The sequence below is a fragment of the Haliaeetus albicilla genome, chromosome 1 (genome assembly GCF_947461875.1).
Source record: "Haliaeetus albicilla chromosome 1, bHalAlb1.1, whole genome shotgun sequence".
NCBI classification, from domain to species: domain Eukaryota; kingdom Metazoa; phylum Chordata; class Aves; order Accipitriformes; family Accipitridae; genus Haliaeetus; species Haliaeetus albicilla.
In genome coordinates this window covers 80,903,360-80,923,755 of record NC_091483.1, presented here as the reverse complement: position 1 = coordinate 80,923,755, position 20,396 = coordinate 80,903,360, and the positions used below count along the sequence as shown (strand labels likewise).

Genomic DNA, 20,396 nt, shown 5'->3' with positions numbered 1-20,396 from the left:
GCACAGAAATGTGTTTCTATATTTGGAGTATTTAGATTGTTAATTAAAAGAAGCATCTGAATTTTAAAGAGGTAAGGGAAATGTAGCAAAGGTACGTGTTCTTATACTGTATTTTTATAAGCTATATAATCAGCATTCTACAACAGGGGAATCAGAAAAAATATTGAGTCCTGCCTTGTATCTGGAAGTTGAATCTTAATTAACTCACCATTAGTTGCAGAGATAACACACAATCAAATCTGTTATTTCTCTAATTTGATTAGACAAAATCATGTTGGACTGAAGGAACAAGAACCACCATATTTTGACCACTCGCTATAGAATGAGTGTTCACAGTGGATGTCACAGCACTCTGCTGTGAGTTAAGCCACTCAGTTCCTTTTCTAGTAGTGAAATGTGGAACGGAAAAATTAAGCGATTTAGGTAAAATCCTATAGCTCCAATCAATCCAAGACAAGAAGATTGCCAGGCAACTTCTAAAGCTGAACATGAAGCTTAGCACTTCAGTGAATCTAAGCAAGTTTCCAATCCTGTGCTATAAATAGACAAGTATCTGTTACTTAAAATGATAGACTGACTTACTCCAAATTAAATGTTTCTTATGAAGACCAGGGGCAAAGGAAGGAGTTATGGCAGGAATGCTATTTCCTAAGTGGCTCAAAACCCTCTACATTATTCTCCAGTGTCCTTCTTGCTAATGTCACTAGTAAAAGAGAGTTTTCCCGAATATCTTTCCTTCCTGTTGTTTCAGTGCTCTCTTTTTGCCGTGGAAGTTGTTCCTTTGTTGCCTCCCCAGGTTGTCCATACCTGAAATCACAAGCAGACCAACAGACCAGTCTGGGAACTGTTGCTTCATGTGTTTGGTGTCACAGCTATTTAGACACTTGAAATTTCTTTCAATTACCCAGTTTTATTGGAATCTGTTACTGTGGTCTGCTAGCCAAAACAAGGACTTTACTAAAAAAATAATAAATTGCTGGCTAATATTATTTGCATGGTAATTGCTTTGCAGTGCCTATTAAATCAGTGTTTCTGGCACAGCTTTGTGATAGCAGAAGTAGGGATATTAATATACTATGACAAAAAGCTTGTCTTATTTTCTGTTTTTTAAATTAATTACTATTTTCCCATGGCAGGGTTGGGTGGGAAATATATCCATTGTTACCCTCAGCTTTGTGGGATTTTGATGAGGGCCATTGACACAGGCTGGAAAATCGGTGATGTTTGCAGATGTTTAGGGAAATGTTTACTGGGACAGGGTCAGCTCCACTGTAGGCTTACTTGTACCTTCGTGGCCCAGCTGATGGGCACAGGAGCAGAAAATCCAGCCTGTTTCCAGCTTGAAAATGCCTGAGGACATGTGCCATTCATCAAGCTGAAATGCCTGCCGTGCATCCTCAGCACAATGAAACGGCGCGTGTGCTGGAAGTCCAACACCTTCAGACCACGCTGGGTTAAATGTCTTCACCTTCGTTACCAGTTGAGCACGTACACAATCCTTTTGACACATCCAGGTGAAATGGACTCTCTGGCCATAGACTGGACGACAAAGGTGTCCATATTTCCATCTGGGATTCGCAGGCAAGAAATACATGAGCCTCAGTTAGCTCCTCATTCAGGATGTATAACGCAACAGCTATCTCATGGTTTGATCTCAGTTTGATTTCTCGCTCCAGAGCTTTAATGGCGATTACAGAGTGCATATGTTGTCTGAGAAGAGTCTTCTGAACCTGACTGCATATTTTAGGTTTGGTCACAACTCCTAGTTGGTTTTAAAAAGCATTTGGTGAAGTTTGGGACTGCGAAAAATAATCTTACAGGAACAATTTTTAATGTTACATAATGTATCCTGCTTTAAGCATTTCTAAGATGCTTCATACTAAAGCTCTTTTGTCTGTAGTGCATCACTGCATACCATTATTTTTAGTTGCCATGATTTAAAATTGTTACTGTAAAGACACTATCGCACATTTTCTATGTGATTTTTTTCTTTCTTAAGTGCTCACAGGACTCGCTGCAATTTGTAGTTAGAGTTTAATTAATTATTAGGCATATGTAACTGTCAATCAATAATTTAGATACTTCTGGCTCACAGTTTTTGGAATGGAGCTTGGTTTATGAAGAGTGAACAAATATACCATTCCATCTGTTAGCCAAACCACCTAGCACAAAATCATTTGGGGCATAATTATGTAGTTGGCAAGAGTTTCAAAAAATGTGATTTCTAGAGTTTTAATCCCAATTGATGCTTTACTTTGTAGTGATGGAAACCTGACTAATGCATCAAGGACCAGTTCCTTTTTTCACACCTCTGAATAAAATAACTTGTGTTCACCTTGCAAAAAAGTGCCTAACATCTATGAATATAGGAACCAATAGACAGGCGTGAAATAATCCTGAGAGCATAATCACAGGAATGGAATTGAAGCTGGTCTGTTGTTATAAGCAGCTGAAAGGAGTCACGTAGGAGTTGCATCATTGTCCTTTTAATCTCTGTAGGAAGAGACCTGTGACAATTTGGGAAATTATTTTTCCTTCTTGATGGTAGTGCAAATGTTTTTCTGAACTCTGGGTTTTACAAGATTGCTACATCTGCAAATTTATTTTCCTATTCTTTCGGTGATAAAATTTCTTCTTTAATCCTCTGGAAGCACAGAATACACACGTTAGAGACTTAGCAAATTATATTTGAAATGTAAAGAAACTTTCTTTTTTTAACTCCTGGAAGGGGAAAACAAACTCATACAAGGTTAGCTGTAGGTTAGATGAAACTTCTGAAGTAGGAGCAAATAGATACACTAAAAAGACAAATAAATTGCCCCAACTAAGCGTTTACTGCTGGTTGCAAACAGTCTTCATGTGTAGTTGAACATCATGCAGAAGTTGCACAAAAACTGTGCATACAGTATATATTGTAAAGCTGCACCTGGGGCAAGTCTGATTTAATGATGTGAGGTGAGTAGGATTTGTAGGGCACACCAGGAGACTTAACCAGGTAATTAGCATAAAACTTAGTCCTTTTTTACTAAAATCAGTGAGAATATCAAACAGAACCTGGACCTTGTTTTGGAGTTTTACCGTTTGCTATTGTTCAGAACATGTCGTCACACCTGAACGACTTGTTGCATGTTACGGAAAGACACACGTAAAAATTTGCAGTTGAAAAGGCAAAGAAGTGAGGTTATCGAAGAGGGGTCTTATTTATGAATAAGAAACACCTGCTCAGAATAGTTTGCTTCATTAAGGTTTCCTTCCTTGTGGTAAATCGTTGGCATGGCATATTTTAGTGTCTGGAAAGAGTGCATTCCTTAGTTTCAATTCTTTGCATGGTTAAAGTCATTCAGTTTAATTAAATGGCTTTTAAGATTTAATTTTAGTGAAGGGAAAAATGATCTATCATTAAAATTATGATTGAATGTTTTCTGGGTTTTTTTTAATTGCGGCAGATATTGGGGAAGAGCCTTTGAGATAACTTTAGTAATAAAAAATGCTTCTGGTAGTCTGTAAAATGTGTTATCTGTAATGAAAAAAGAATCGTTGATATTGTTAATTAATAAGTGATGAATTAGTCTGGAACCTGACACTTAATTTACCCCAGTAATGGCATTCAAGGGAAATCACAGATTACACTAGGCTGTCATTCTGAAGATGCTCCTTTTCTTCAATTTGTAGAAACTTAAGGCTCTTCAGCTAAAAATCAGGGTTTGCCTGTTGTCTACTGTGAGGAGAAATCTAGGAAAAAGAATATTTGTTATTTGACAGAGTAAGATTGAGAAAAGTAAGTTCCATGTATGAAAATATGCATTTCCTATATGAAACTAAACGTATTATTGCACTTAAACAACAGGTAAAGAATTCCCACCCAGTATGAGGTGCTCAGACAAATACTCCAAGTCACTCACTTTCAATCACTTCTGTAATTGCCAGAAATACGTATATGCATCTCTGTAAGTATTGATGGAAAAATAGATGTCCTTAGTGGATCAGTCGGGACGTCTTCTTTCCATATCGAGCAGAGAAACAGTTTTCTTTAGGTTTCCTGGTAAGCTTTTCCTTCTACTTGCACTGATCCCTACAGTACTCAAGTGCCTTTTTTTATTTTTCAGTTTGCACAGTTCCTTACATTCTTGAAACTGTCTTGACAGCGGGCATTATGAATACAAGTGTTGCCTGAAATTGCATCAGTAAGGGATAGACTATCAAACTTGCTCAGACTGTGGATAGTAATGAATTACTTTTATGCTGGAAGAGCAAATTGCTTACGTTATTATATACAAATCATTTGAATAATCTGTTTTCTAAATATTTTTAATTGGCAACATTATTAAGATACATTAGAAATGGGTTCATTTTTTAAAATTTAAGACATGAGAAGTCAAACTGTGCCTTGTGTATCATGTTATTCTTTAGTTTCAGTTGAAAAAATTAATAACAACATATTAAAATTAACATAAAAGTGCTAGCTCTGAACTCCATCTAAACTAGTATTCAGTCTTCGCCAAAAGCCACCATAAGCTACAGCAAGGCATGCACTTAAATGGTTAACAGGAAATTTCAGAATAACCTATAGAAGGGCAGTAACCTCGCTTTAATTATTAAAATGCATACAAGAGTGCATAGTGTGTTACAAGCCTTAATTAGAAACACATTCTTGGGCAATTTCTTAGCAAATCACTTGTTACTTAATTTGCCTATCTGATACATAAATTAACCTATATCTAAAAATATACAATTAAGAATGGCGTTTGAAGCAGAGACTGAGAAAATTAAAGTGATGGAAAGATTTTACAAGCAAAAAACTTAATTGCTTGCTCCTTTTCACCTTCCCTATAACCACAGCCTGTTACACCAGAGTTTATTAGCTTCAGGATACAACAGGCTCCCTGAAAGTGCAACCAAAGGATGTTTGTTGACTTCTGCTCCAAGCCAACAGTGGTGTTGGTTTGGGTTTGGGGTTTTTTTTGGTAGAACAGGAACTTAAGCAAAGCATCCAGTCCTAACAAAGTGTTTGGTGTTGTCTCAACCAGCAACAGAGCACAGCTCCTTTTCAGTCCTCAGCTTAGCATCTCGGCTCCTTTGGACCACAGAATGTTCTAGGTTAGGACTGTTAAAAGATAGGAACAGAAAATGGTCTCTTCTATTGCATTATTCAGAGAAATTGGTAAAAATGGGGATTCTTCCATTTTTAGCAAATGTCCTACAGAAGACAGAAGGAGGAGTAACTGACCAAGAAGAACCTGTGTGTATTTGAAACATGGGGATGTGAAGGGTTCATCTGGCCTCAGTTTCCCCAGGTGACTGACTGTAGCTGTGCAAGTTGGTTGGAAACACTGAAATTCAGTGACTGGTCCATGAGCAGGAAATTAAAAGGACCATTTCCACTGCATGGAGTGCCTTGTCCTAGATGCCATTCCTAAAAAAAAAGCACCTTTTTTAATCTAAAAAGTTTCAGGGATATATGTACAAAATTAATTCAATGTTCCCATTTCTGTACAACTGTTCCTTTTTTTAATGCCTATTTTTTTGCATCATGTCTTGTACAATAAGTTCCAAAGTTTATCTCTTAATTTATGATTATTTCTGATGCTAGAGTGTGCATGGCCCCCTGTCACACTCCATATCCTCTTCTTGCAGGTAGGTACAAGCATATCGCAAAAAAATTACGTCTGCTGTAAAACAGCTTCTGCGCTAGGTAATGACAAGAAACAACAAAGGAATACAGCAGGCAGTGTAATGAGGAATAGCAAATAATAATAACATAAAGTGAAGCAACATAAAATTGTGAGGGGAATAAAAAAGAGGGGGTGTGTGCTTGTTTTAAAATCAATTGCCAGTGTATTGTGCCTTTCCCCTTCGTGATTTTTATTTTTGCGATAGCCCTATGTGGACTGGCCACTAGAGGGGGAATGGATACAGGTTTTGCTGTTGTAGGTCCAGTTTCTCTGCCTCTCCTCACATACAAACTTTCCCAAATCATTCATCCTTTTAGTTGTCAGTAGCTTAGCCTTATCTAGCAGTTATATCTTTTCCTAACTTATGCTTAACAGAACTGGGGACTGCTTTCGAACTGAAGGCTAGCAGTGATTTATATCAAGCTATTTAATTTCTTGAGAGCTGTTCCATTACATATACATTTGAGTTGTTATTCCACTTTTTTTTCTTCCTCCTTTTTTTTTTTTTTTTCCCCCTCTGCACACTGAGCAGGGATTTTCAATGGAATATCCAGAAATAGAGTTGTCCAAATGTTGCATATAACTTACATCACCAAGGCATGGATGAACAGTTTTCCTTATATGATGTCTTTTGCTTCGTATTTGACAATTCAGAATTTCATCCATCAAAGCTTATACAATCTTCTGCCTTTGGAAATCCCTTTGCACATCCTCATGATTTTCATTACCTTTTGCGATATAAGTAATCTGTCATTTGAAAAATGCCATATATTTCCTGATTGTAACTAGGATGAGTCAGGAGCCCTGGCCTCGGGAGCATACTGCGTGCTGTTTTTTCACTGTATTGAGTAAAAAGCCACTGTGGTTTTGGGTGCCTAGCTAGTGTTCTGTGACCATGGAGTTTGTCTTATTTATGGGAAACTGAATATCTTTTAAAGGCTCTTTAAAAGTCCAAATATAAAATTGCTTTTTTTTTTGTATACCACTTTCTTAATATTATTATGATCATCCAAAAGTTCAGGACTGCAGGTTATTACAGAAGCAGGATGCTACTCCACAGACGACCACTCCACTTATCCCTATTGTGTGGTATTATAGACCTTAATAAATCTTGAAACATACTTAACAGCTACTGAGATAAGACTTACCGGTTCATTATGATCATCTCTCATCAACTCTAAAATAGGGAAAGTACAGTGTATTTTAGTTATTCAGGTTTTGGTGCAACAACTACTTTTGCTAGAAATCTTCAGTTTTTACTAGCTCCTCTACTTAATTTTCACACTTTTTTTTTTTTTTAATTTCTTGATAAACACCATTTGGATGTCCTGATTCGTTGTTTTAGATGCCCTAGTGCTTTAAACACTCTTTTATTTCCCAATTGCTAGGATCTCTATTAGCTGGAAACAATAGATCTGAGCTAGATTTTAGTGTTTGTTTCAGGTTTGATTTTCCAGGACTTATTCATCAAATCCTCATTAAGAGTTATCATTAACAGCCATAGTTTGACTCCTTTGCTAATGAGAAATGACAGATTTGGGCTAGATTATCCTACATCATGGGAAAACATAACCAGGGAAAAAAGAGAAAAGTTTTCAACTCCCTTTTTTATGAAAGATGCACAGTGTAACTTCATCAAACTACTTAGGGGAACTTTTTGGGAAGATCTTCATTCCACAAACTAGAATAACCTAATGTAATCCCTAACAATTGCTGGAATTGGGGAAATGCATATGCAAACCCAATACAGTAGGGTTTACTTCAGGCTAGAAGTGCCACCCATCGAAAAAACAACTATTGGTTTAGCACATTTCACATAAAGTAAAAGCACAATCTCCAAGGGTCCAGTTCTGTGCATAACAGCAATTAAATAGTTAAGATTTTTAAAAATATACCAAAAAGCCCATCGTGACAGAGCAAAGACGGACAGAGGAATAAGCTCAGTGTTCAGCTTCATGGGACTTGATGGATTGCTGTTTCCCCCACTGCAAATACATGTTTGTATATACTCATTTGGTCATCAAATATCACCACAGTGCTTTGTTATCCCTTGATGAGTTTCTCCTGTGTTGGTTGTCACCTAATTCTTTTTCTGATTAATTGGCTATGGGTACTGTCCCCTTTTCAATTTTCCCCTTTATTCTTTAGCTGTGATTTTCTCAGTCCCATGTAATTCACCTTTTTGGAGTTGATGCTCGATGCCTTCCACCTTCTGCAAGCTTGAGCATTGTCCCACACAGTGGTTTTTGTTTTGTGGGTTTTTTTCTTCCCCATAGAGAGTATGTCAGATGCATTTCCTCTGTTCATGTATTGTCTCCATTATTTCTTTGTCTTTCAGGCCGTAGGATTCACATTCAATTTATTAGACTACAGCAATTACCTAATAAATTCATTACATCCAGTTGTTGTTTGGGAATTTCATCTGACAGCACCGCTGGGTTCTGGGCTGTTTGTAAAGGTAGTTATGGCGCAAGGGGAAGGTTTGTGAAGATGGAGGCAGCTGCATATGCCAGTAAAGAAATACAGACTGTCCAATATGGAGTGACATTTACATGAAATTCAGGTAAACATTTGACATGCAGTGGCCTCTTTAGCATGGGGACTGCAAACCTTTTAGCAGCAGCTACCACAAATTTCTGTTTGCTGTTGAAAAATTGCTTAGGGAAATAATCTGGATGAGAGAAGTAAATTTTCTGTCAAGATAAACTTTAGTAGGAAGCCAAGTTTTAAAAAAAGAGAGGGGAAAAAAAATCCCTAGGTGTTTTATCTCATTATTATTAACATGCTTTAATATTTACCAGGCTCTATTAGCAAGCCAGACTGTCAGTAGAGGCACTGAACTACAGAGACAGATTCAGGTTTACTCCCGGGAGCTCACTTTACCTCTCGTCTTGCGAAGAGGGTTGATAGCAGATGTGTTTCAAAGGGCTGGCAGTCGTTAAAAGAATCAGACCCTCTGGAACTCAATAGCTGTGGACTGTTCTTGCAGTTTAGTTGGGATTTTCAGGGTGTCGTTCCCCCCACGCACTTTTTGATTCACTCTGCCTGTGAGGTTCTGGGAGTGAAAGCTGGGAGAGTGGCTAAGAAGGAAAAAACTTAGAGGGAAAGTATATATTTTAAAGCATATTCCGAAACCCCTTTTCAGTTTTGAGTCCCCCAGCTATTAGGAGGATGTTTGCTCATACCTTACGGTAACCACTAGGGTACAGAGGTGTGCTACTTCAGGGAGATTTGGGATATATAAGCTGTATCACCTTCATTGGATAAGCCCTTAAATCAATTTGACATGTCCATGCGTATTTTTTTTTAACTCAGATTTTACTGAAAATACAATTTTTAGTCCTCTCTCCGGTGTCGTGCTCTGGTTTACTATTAGGAGAAAGGTACGTCTTGAAAAAGGCCAGAACAAAGTTTGTCATAAATGTACGGCCGGGCTTAGCATCTAACCATGTCAGTCAGAGGAATCTGCTGTGCTAAAAATGGTAATTCAGTGATGAAGTAGATTTTTATACTTACCTATTACCTTTGAAATCTTGGATTTAGTCTTTGTTAGCTCAGAAATGGAACCGAATTGGTCATGTTCCCATAGCACCCATGTTGAAAGACATCTTTCTGGCAGTAGTTACTGTGTCTGGTGAGGATGTGAAGAACATGAGAGCAGTGAAATGGTTTAAAATAAAAAGTGCCTTAGCAGAATAGTAGGTGCCATTGGCCAAGCACAGGCGCACATAAAATTGTCCTCTAGCCACTGCCAATTATCTCTAATTTCTATAATTGGTGTACGTATTTGGATTTTGGGGAAGAGGAGGAATGGAGGGAAAGGTGAAAAGCTGGTGTTTATTTTAAACTGAATTTCTTCTCTTGTAATGCAAATCTGGGTACTTTGAACTCAAACTCCTTTCACTGCAGCCTGTTACATTTGACTCTCTCACCCAACTATCACACCAGCAAAGGCGAATAAGAACAGTAATTGCTTTAAAGGCTGAATAAATGTGTCCGAATGCCAACAAGTGACGTTATCTTTATAACAAAAACAATTGCCCTGTTCTCACGGAAATACAGATTTCATTGCAAATATGTTCACTTTAAAGCAGACACACTGCAATAAAATTACAGTGCTCTGCAGCATTCATCTCGGATCTTCACAGCCACCCACCCAATTACAGGCTGTGTCTTGCCAGCAGAAGCTTGTTGCTTGGTTTCTGTAATATTTTTGTAGCCTTGCTTTCCTCTACAGAACTTTAGAGGTAGACTGTGCTTACTCCTTTCCTTTCACCAGGTTTTTATGCTGGGGAAAAAAAAAAAAAAAAAAAAAGGGCTGGGATGGAAAGTCTTTTGCATGGCTCTAAATGTGATATTTCTTTTATGTAGAATATACTCTGAATAGTTGTTTCTAATACCTTAATAGCTCTGGTTTATGTCAGTAATTATATGAAAGGTTAATCTTTAAATCACCAGCATTTCCTAAATTCCTAATCAACTTCATGCTTGGAAAGGAACTCGTATAAATGCTCAATTTGTTAATATTAGACTGGGTTGAGCAGGTCAAGGAAAAGTATAACCTTGGTGCATAATGGTAAACTGAACACAGCAAAAATATCTCAGGTCTGTTTGTCATAATAACTGCGAACACGAAAGCTGAATATGAGGGAGAATGAGCGTGGATATAATTAGCAGGAGAATCTGCTATAGCTCAAGATCAGCCATCTCTGTAAAAGAGGGTTTCTTAAGGGCTGGAAGGGGAAAAAAAGAGGTATTTGGGGTAGGAAAGTCTGATTTTCTAGAAAGTCTGTGGTGAACTGTGAGTAGGATAGCTAAGAAGTCCAGCCCCCAAAAAATTAGTGGAAGAGGCACAGTGCTGGAGTTCAGTGAGCAAAATGATGGATGAGGGGGACATTGTGCTCCCAGGGAACGGGGAGGTGACAGAGGAAACGCCGGGGTCGCATGCGTGCGTGTTTGGGAAAGCGTGTCCGTCTGCGCCTCTGTAAAAGAGAGAGTGTGTGGACTGAGAGTTTGAAAAGACGGGGAGAGAAAAAGGGAGCGAGCGATGCTGGGTATCTTTCTTAAATCTCTGCTGTTGTCCTCGCCACAGTTTCAACATGGGAGGTGAAGGCACTGAAAAAAATCTCGTTTTCCTTGTGTGCACAGTGGTCCCCTTGCCTTCGCGCTGGTTTTCATCTTCCCTTTCATCCTGTCCCCTCACCCTCTCCTTTTCTCTTTCTTGCTCAGTGAAGCTATTTAGTGTTGTACCCTCCTCTCCAGAAGCTGTTTCATCCCTGCTTGCACAGTTTTTAAAACTGCTTTCTCCACCCACCTTCAGTCTTGGGTTTTCGTCTGTGCTAGTCCTTTAGATTTACCATCTTTAGAAAAGAAAAGGCAAGGGAATCCAGTAACAACCTGATTTAGTTGCTGTTACTCCAGTCTTTTCTCTCATCTTTTGTCTCCTCTTAATTTCTTTTATTAGTAGTACTCATTATTATTATAGCACTTGAAATAAGCTTCCTAATTAAATACTCCTCCTTATTTGCCATTTGGAATACCATTGGAGAAGCTGGGGGGAAGGGGAGGGGTATTCAGAGTGTCCTTTTGCTACTAATACCGAATGAGACCCACACAAGAAACAAATTTACTCCATCTCAAAAGCAAATGAGGGGCTTTTTATCAGAACCAAAGTAAATGATCAAACAGGCTCTTTTCAAGTGCCCTTCAATGCCTTAGCCATAAAAACATACAGAATATATTAAAGCATACAAAAATATCCTTAGGTATCGTTAATGATCTTTCTCTGGCACACGTATGCAAGGCGGTGATGGACCAGGTGTGGACTGCATCTTCGGACGGGTACGGAGCGTCCAGCTATTGCTGTGCACGTGGAGGAACAGGTCAGCCCCTCGGTCTCACCCCCTGCAGTACTCAAACAGCGTGGTAAAGGAGGGAATTTGCAGCTTTAACACAGAATTTCTTTGTATTTTATATATTCAGGCCAGAAACAGAATGCGGTACATTAGCATTGATTCTGTGGTTTCATATCACTTTTTTTTTTTTTTTTAAAGTAGTACAGAAAGGAAGGAAAAAAGACAGAAAGGAAAATAAATCATCCCTTATATACATTCAAAGCATACACAGCAACAGTTCCTTCATCACTGGGTGCACTGTGAGTATGCACTGATGTTAGCAGCAAGAGATTGCATATTAGAGATCTATAACACTGATAGTGTTAACCATCCTCAAAAAAGCTAGTCCTGCTCACCTTTCACCCTGTCTTGTATGTGAAAAGACACTTAAATATAAAGAAAATAATGTTAATTACCTAATTATGAAAGGGAGATTAGTCCTATTAAGTGGAACAGTAAAAGGGGAATATTTAAAATATTTTCCTTCCTTCGATATTCCAAGCATCTCCTGAACAAAAAACTATCACAACTAACCCCAAAAGCATCTTTTTTTTTTTTTTTTTCCTTCTTCTTCCTTTTGATTTTGGAACCATTTAGTAAGCCACAATAAGAGCATAAAAAGAGAGGCAATGACATATCTCTGGACAGTTGGTGAACTTGAAATTTGGAAGAAAGAGTTAGGGAAAATTTGTCCCTGCAGTTGCTATAAATGCAGTACAAATATAATAACTCTCATATATACCAATGCAAGCAGTCTGGAGCAGGATGAATAACTGCATTTGCAGTAGCTGGATTGAAATTAAATACTTGCTCTTTTATTTCTTTAGTAAGCACATCTTTTTCATGTAAACTTTCAGACTAGATGTGGGCACCCTGGGGGGTACCTTCATACCCTGTAATAGAAGTGACACCCCTCTTTCCACCAGTAAATATTCAGAGGGTATCGAGATCTCCAGATAGCCTCTGGAGATCATTAGAAGGTTGTCACTAGAAGATATTACCCTTAGAAAAGATTTCTGCATGAAGATTTCAAAACATATCATTTTCTGATGTGTAGTAAGTGCTGTGCTCTATATGGAGCATCCATCCATCATCCTGCTAAGGGTGGCAAGTTATCGGTGGTCATTACCTCTCTTCAGGAGAAATGGCAACGGGCAATACCGAAATCAGCTCTCAGTTAGGAAATCACTGCACCTTTAAAGAAAAAGGTTCTCTTCAGTTTACTTGAGCTGTCAATGCAAGATGCATGAAGCACAGGGGTGAATAAATTCCAAAGGCGGAATTGCTCACGTCTTTGCAAACGTAGCTTGAGGTTGCTAACACCAATAAACAGCAGGAATAATTCCAGGGGGGTGCAATCACTAGTGTGTTTAAAATACAACCCACAAATATGCTAAAAATACATAGAAATACAACCACGGGATGATTATTTGTCGGTATCAGTCTTGCATCAGATTTACAGGGGCAAAACCATGACTGCACTAATACGTTTCCTTATAGCAACAGGGGGTCACTACAGAAATAAAGTTAATTCTTTTTTTTTTTTTTTACCGTATGCAGACAATATTTTAACAATCTTGGTTGGTTTGGGAACCTTCCTGGCAACTAGCTGTAATCAATCCTTCTGGCTGCAGTGCCGCAGGTAGATTTGAGGAACATCTAACATAGTCCAAAGTTAGAGAGCCAGTTTTTCACACTTAAATTCCTTCTTGATTTCAGAGAAGGGTTCAGTGAGGAAAATACCTCTAGTTTGGCCCTCAGTTAGCATGGCATAAAGTATTTTCTCTTAAAATATGATTGGGCACCCAAAGAGCCAAGGGGCTTCTCACCTACTCTCTGCCCTCACTGTAAGGTTTGTACGTGGACACTCAACCCCTCAGGTCACTTGGGAGTTTCAGGATGGATCAGGCCCTTGTGGGCTTGAGGCACAGAAACAGAACTGTGCATTTCTTTATAGAGAAAAAAGCCTGGTTTTAACAGTGCTAGCTTGTTTCAAAGCTGTGGGTGAATTTTCAGTGGCTTCAGTAAAAAAGCAGTTGGTTTTCATTAATCTTCTATGAAGAAGTCCTCTCCCAATACATAATCTCATTGCGTTCACAGATGACATTATAGTCTCACTAAATAAAAATGTTGATTAATTGGCTCTCGTCATTTTTAATATTAAACAGGATGAGATGTACCAAATAGAGGAAAATAAGTTCTGACTCTTTAAAAATAGTGTCACTCAGGAAAAAAAAAAAAAAAAAATCACTCTTTACATTCAAAATTAATGGCTAAAACCTGCTGTGCAGGAAAAAAAAATGGTTTATTCTGTGCCTATATTCTCCTTTATAAGTCTGATGTAGCCTTTTAAGAGTAGGTGGCACTCTGATGCTATAAAAAAAGAAAAAAAAAACTGTGCTAAATTGAAATATATGTTAGATTTCTGATTTTTTCCTCTATCAGTGGTAACCTAAGGATAGAGAAATACGTACAAAGCACAGAAATGTTACCCAATTCATTATCCGTAACATTTTATTAGCATGTAATGCTGTGTGAAGGAAATTTCAAGATGCTCTGCTGATATTATAAAACTACCTCATCTTCATTAGTATAAGAGGAGTTGTTGAAAAGATCAATCAGTAGGTTGTTCACATACTGGAATGAAAAATCCAAAATACAAAGAAAGGAAGCCTTTATTTCAGGGCAGTCAAATAAAACAGCAGCGTGATTCTACATTATTAAATCACTGCTTATATCCATCCATTCCATTTACCAGTCATTAGTAAAGGAGGGTTCGTATACTTTCAGCCTCTGCAGAGATTTTTAGAGTTAGTGAAGGCTGGTGGTGAAAGCGAGGGACACGAGATAGGCTTTGCTAGCAGTTTGCTGTAGGACCCCAAAGTATGCTCTAATAACTCTCTGTCTTACTCTGACAGTGTTACAGCCGAGGTTTTACTCTTGAAAGCCACCCAGGTTTCACCACTGAGAACCGAATAGCTTTTGCTCTTCTCCGTTCACCATGGCACCACAGTGCACAAAGCAAGGGTTTCTTTGCTCTTAGCATACCTCAAAACAAGCATAAAAGTGGGAAATGCTAGTAAAAGCCCTTCAATTTAGGAATTTTTTTTGTCTTTTTAATTTTAAAGAAAATTGTGATGAGCACATATTGGCAGTGTTTCAGTTGTTCGGGTTTGGTTTGTTGGTTTGGTTTTTTTTTTAGTGAGACTTTGCAATATGACCGGTTTGGATACAAAATACTTTCAGGGGTTATGATACAGTTTTTATGGATCTGACAGCAACTAACAAGTGAGCCGTACTTAAAAATCCTCAGGAATCCTGTCCCAGGGACATGGTCAAAACCTGAGCCTTTCTGAGGTGCACTGGCTCCTTGTTGTACTGGCATCCACTTACAGGTAGCACATTAACAAAAATATAATTCCAGTGTCATGCTTCATATCTTCAGTAACATGATGTAAGTGAATGTGCACTAATTACAATGTGAAGCCATCTGGTTAATTTTAAGCTTTCTATTTTACGTGGCTTCTTTGCTCCCAGGCTTTCATTTCAACACTCAGTATGAAGAGAAAAAGAGGTTAAACTGTTGCATTTTGTATACAGGGAACAATTCATGTAATATACACCAGTCTGTAAAAACTGTAAATGCTATTTTTTTTTATTTTAAACAGTTTTCTTAGTTTACAAAAGATCAATAATTGGTACCTTTTTACACTCTCAGATTCCTGAATATTGACAGATCTTCAAAGGGAGTATTAGCATAGGAAATCTTAAGATTGACTGTCCTGAAGGTTTTTAAGACACGATAAAGCTAAAATATCAAGTCTCTCAGACAGCCCCTCTTAACAATTTCGGCAGAGGAGCGCGTCAGAAATCACCAGCAAAGCACAGCAACCCCCCCCGTGCCACTGTCTGCCTGCACGCTGTTATTTGGTTGCACACTGTTTAAATCCCCAAGGAAAATCACACCTCGCATTCCCTCGCTGGCTGCTGGTGACAGGAACAAGATCCGTACTCATTAATGATCACCAGGGCTCCCTCAATGTGGTTGGGTTTGTAATCAACGTAATACTCCTGGGCTGACATGGCAGCCATTTGATGCATGGTCTGTTTTTGCTTCTGCTTTCTGCGCTGTGTTACAAAGCACTGTCTTAGTTGCCTTAAGCTGGCCGGAAAGCACTTCCAGGAGACGTACAACACTAAAACCACGATGAGGAAGGAAAAAATGAGCGCCATGGTCCCCGTCACCACCTTGTGAATCTGAACGGCGTTCTCCGAGTTCTCGCCGGGCATGGTCACGGTTACGGCGTAGGTCGTTCGGTCGCCTTCGCCGTCCTGCACGTCGTACGTGGCGGTGGCGGAGCCGTAGCCGAACGTTTGGTCGCTGTTGTTCGTTACGGGGGAGAGGGTGTTAACGCTCGTTGGGTCCGCCGCGTCTTCGCACAAGTGGAAAGCGTACACCGCGTCCAGAACGTCCTCGCCCTGCGCGTACTCGGGGGTGGCACAGAGCAGATTGCTGTCGTAGCGACCCTTGAAGTTGCTCAGCCAGGAGGCCAGGGCGCAAACGTTACGGCTGCAATCCCAGGCGTTCGCAGAAAGGCTGATGCTAGTGAGGGACTTCCAGGAGTCCAGGACTCGGGAGTCGATGTAGGTCAGCCGGTTGGAGTCCAGCTGCAGGGATTTGAGGTGAGGTACGCTTTCGAAAACGTGAGGCTCGATGTACTCGATTTCGTTGCCGGAGAGGTCCATTTTTTCGAGCTGCCATATCCAGTCCAAAGTGTTTACTACGATGGTAACTTTATTCCTTCGCAAGCAGAGAGAGTGCAGGGAGATGAGCCGGGGAAAATGGGCTAAATTCACCTTCACCAAGTCATTGTGCTCGAGGTGCAGCTCAGTGAGTTTGAACAAGCCTGCAAAAGAGTTTCGAGCCAGGCTCTTTAACTGATTGTATCCTATGTCTAGAAACTTCAGGCTGCGACAGTCCTGAAAAATTCTCACTGGCACGAACTTGATGGCGTTCGACCGCATGTGCAAAGTTGTTAGTTTTCTCAGCCCGTGAAACAGGTCAGGCTCCAAAGACTGTAGGTTGTTGTACGATAAATCCACACTGCGCAAGTTTGGCATGGGTCGGAAAGTGGTGTTGGGCAGTTGGGTTATTTTGTTGGAACTCAGGGTGAGCTCTTTAACTCGCCGCAATTTTTGAAAGGCATTCCCCTCCACTGAGCAAATGTGATTGTGATCCAGATAGAGCCACGTGAGCTGCATTAACCCTGTGAACTGTCCATCATGCAGCTCTGAAAGGCTGTTGTACCGCAGAGACAAGCCCATCATGCCCGACAGGTTGCGAGGCATCTCTGTAAGATTCAGTGATTCACAGTACAAAAGCCTGCCCTCACACCGACATAGCTGTGGACACCCACTATTCACGGCTGGAAGCATTTTAGAAAAGATACCCAGCGTACACAATATCAACCCCGGGGGCTTCCTCAGCAGCCAGTTTAAACAGAGACCAATAAGAAGGAAATCCATTAGCAAGAATATTTCCAAATATGCTTGAGAATGTCCATTGAATCTTTTCAAATTCTACATCATATTTTATTTAAGGGAAAAAAAAAAAAAACAAAACCAAAAAAACAAAGCCAGAAAACCAAAGCAAAACAGCAAACAGAACAAACACAGAGGCAAATATTTCACTTTACAGCATGCAGGAGCTGCGCAGCATTAAAGTTCACAGACATTCAAAGGTAAAATGATAGTGATTTTTTTCATGTTAAATGCTGCAGCAAAGAAAAAAAAAATCTTTCTTCATGAAAGAATTTAATTAAAAAGTGTCTTACCCACCCTTTTCCAGAGAGTGACAACCTCCATTCAGTTGCTTCCTTTGTGTTTGGACTAATTATATGCAGAGCTAAAAAAGACCCCTCTGTGCTACAAATTCAGTCCCTTTCAATTTTGTGCAAGGCTGGCAAGCTCACAATGTCTCACTTCGCTTCTGCTCAAAGAGCGAAAGGCTTGTCCAGCTAGCTTTTTAGCTGACTCCTAGGACCTGCAAGTTTCAGAACTATGTACATGAGCTTGATCTTCTCCTTCTCCCTCTGTCCTTTTCTCTGCAGTTAACACTGTGGCGTGAAAAAAACTCCAAACTCTTTACTAACGACTCCACAGGATTTGTCAATCTGTTTAATGTCCATCATTTGCAACGACCATTGACCGGCACAACCTTTACTCCATAGAGAGATTACCATTCATTCACTGACCGGCTAAGGGTAGCTTTATTTCCCATTCTTTGTTCGCTTTGCTTGTTAGGTGATGCTTAGAGCAGAGAGAGACAGCAAGAATCCCTTCCCTTCAGCTGAGCAGTATGTTGCTAGAGCATGCAGAGGCACCTAGTGTTCACTGAGTGTCGTAAGCTGCTCAGGATTGTACGCCTGCACTGTGCATCTCAGACATGGGCAGATTGAAAAGGGGTGGGCATAAAACCAACATTGGAGCGAACCGGGAAAGTAATATATGCTCTTTGATGAAATGGAAAATACTTTAAGCCTATCTCGCCATTTCTCAAACGGGCACGCACACACAGCCGCGCAAATCATCAAGAGCGAGGCAGTGCTAAGTAGGAAGCTTGAGAATTAGGATTCTTTTTCTTTTTTTTTTTTTGGCTTTTGTTTAAAGTCTGAATTTATAAACTATTAGCCGGGAGAGGGAGATACTTGATTTCTTGGTTTGGGAAGGAATATGTAACCCAGTGTCTTTGGATTGCTTTTTCTCTCTAATTCCGATGATGAGATTTGCCTTTTGGAGTCTTGGGGTGGGGGAGTGAGGGGGGGGGCGTGGGGGGGGGGGGAAATGTGTTTTTCTTCTGACATTGTCTAAATAGAGCATGATTTGAAATTCTGTGCATTCTTTCTCATAGAAATGCAGCCAGAGCTCTGCAAATAGGAATGTCTGGTTTCATATAAGCTTTAATTACATTTGGTCTTTTTCCATCCTGCATATTTTGTGTGTGTTCAGCACATGCCTTTCCTAAAGGCTTTTTTTTTTTTTTTTTTTTTTTTTTTTTTCAGTGTATGCTATGGCACACAAAACTATCATTCTTGCAGCATAAAGATTACTGTGCTTTTGGAATAAGATCGATGTATAGGTTACTCTGACCATGTCGGCAGCATGCAAAGAAGGGGTTTAAAACCTGATTAGTTAATAAGTTCTGCAGATTATGCTGGTTTTTGTTCCGTGTAGCCAAAAAATCCTTGCCTGATAATTTGCAGTCCTCATTATCTATGGGAGATGCATCGACAATGAGCTCTCGCTGTAATTTTTACTGACTGAAAAATACACGATACTTCTGTCAGGAAAACGCTGGCCATCTTTTCCTATTACGAAATAGAGTCTAAAGCCTGTGTGCTGGTGAATGCGATCAGAGCTGACAGCTCACAATTCTGCATGAATTCTCTATGAAGAAGTTTCACATGGAAATGCAAGTATTGCAGAAGATTGTGCTACTTTTAAGCCAACATTGGTTGTGAAATGCTGGAGGCAGGGCAAAACCGTTACATTGGCTTTCTTTTTCACAACCGTATTAATTTTTAAAAAAAAAAAATCTTCTTTTTGAAGGATCTGTTGCAGAGCTGCGAAATCCTGGAGCTGTTCGTTGTGTTCGAGTGTGGCTGGCTGCTGTGAGTGTGTGCTGGTAGAGATCAAGGAATGCAGTAATTTGATGCAGTAAAAGTTGTTTTAGAGAAGTCCTGGAAAACTTAAGCTCTCGTGCATAAAAATGTGGGAAGGAGCTTCATTACAAATGTATTTGCCAAAAAAAGTCTTAAATAAATTACAAATATAAAACACTTGGACCATGGTTTCGGAACCTGGGAATCCATGTGCTGGTATGCTCCCAATTCAGTTTATTTACATTTTTCTGCTATTCACAGCCCTTGCATTTCCGTGGTCTCAAAGCAAAAATGTGAGGCTCTAATAGTACATGAACCTCTCGTATGTTTTAGCATTCGGGCAGGAAAGCTCTGTGTGGTTTTCCTCTCTCAAGATCGTGCTGTTTTATTCAAAGCAGGCTGTTTATGCAAGTGTCCACTGGTTGCAGTACACCTTAATTCTGTTTCTCAGTGCACAAAAGCAGGAGGGAAAGCAATGACAGAACCAACAGAAAGAAAAAAAAAACCTTGTCCAAGAATATATTCCAGATTGCATATCTGAATATTTTGATGGAATTAGCAGGAAAAAGAACCTCAAAAGATTACTTGAACTTTACAGATACTGAAAAAAGCTTCAAAACAATAAGGTTGTATCCCTTAAAAGACTGCAACCCTACAAGTCTTCATGGGAGGGGGGCTCTTAATGTCTTCTCCCATATAACAATTTGGGGCGAGATCTGCAGCAGTAGCCCTAAGAATTTCAACTATATCTTCAAGGCAAGCTGACATTTTCTGCAAATGAATGATGATAATGATCGCTTAGTTACCATCTAAATGCTATGTATAGTGAAGAATTCCTCTAGTAGAGATGAAACTCCTTGATACATCGCTGAGAAGAGCTGAATACTTTTTTCACTGCTGCTTCTTGCTGTCACCTGGGATGCAGCTTGGATCCTAACCAATCTGCCTATTCCCACACTGGCATATAATCTATTATCATTTGGGTTCCAGAGGTAGAAATTAGAGCAGACAGTAGCAAACCTATATAGCATCAGCTGGAAGACTGACGACTAGAATTAGGGAGCCGGAATTAATGGCCCTAAGCGCACGGTCTCGAAGCTCCGTCAGAGGTCTACTGCATGACAGACTCTGCTCTTATGTGTCCAAAATTTGTTTGTAAAAAAGAATCC

General features: G+C 39.5%; 2 protein-coding genes across 5 annotated transcripts in view; one reads left to right on the top strand and one right to left on the bottom strand.

Moving 5' to 3' along the window:
- Positions 1 to 20,396, top strand: part of CTNNA2 (catenin alpha 2) — a 514,224-nt gene that overhangs the window by 326,899 nt on the left and 166,929 nt on the right. The window contains exon 1 of one of the 4 annotated variants that reach the window (XM_069796547.1): positions 8,151 to 8,235. The exons of 2 other annotated variants lie outside the window; for them this stretch is intronic. The gene's annotated coding sequence lies outside the window, so the exon portion shown is untranslated. Of the gene's footprint in view, positions 1 to 8,150; positions 8,236 to 16,094; positions 16,250 to 20,396 lie in introns of those variants that run through there. One more of the 4 variants, XM_069796539.1, reaches the window with a different exon arrangement.
- Positions 11,309 to 17,973, bottom strand: LRRTM1 (leucine rich repeat transmembrane neuronal 1). The gene has a single exon (XM_009912726.2). It carries the CDS (start codon positions 17,090 to 17,092, stop codon positions 15,527 to 15,529), a length of 1,566 nt encoding a protein of 521 aa, XP_009911028.1. The 5' UTR covers positions 17,093 to 17,973; the 3' UTR covers positions 11,309 to 15,526.

What these genes read in the sequence shown, in the direction of transcription:
- LRRTM1 (XM_009912726.2), bottom strand. Translation starts at nt 17,092, where the DNA reads ATGGATTTCCTTCTTATTGGTCTCTGTTTAAACTGGCTGCTGAGGAAG.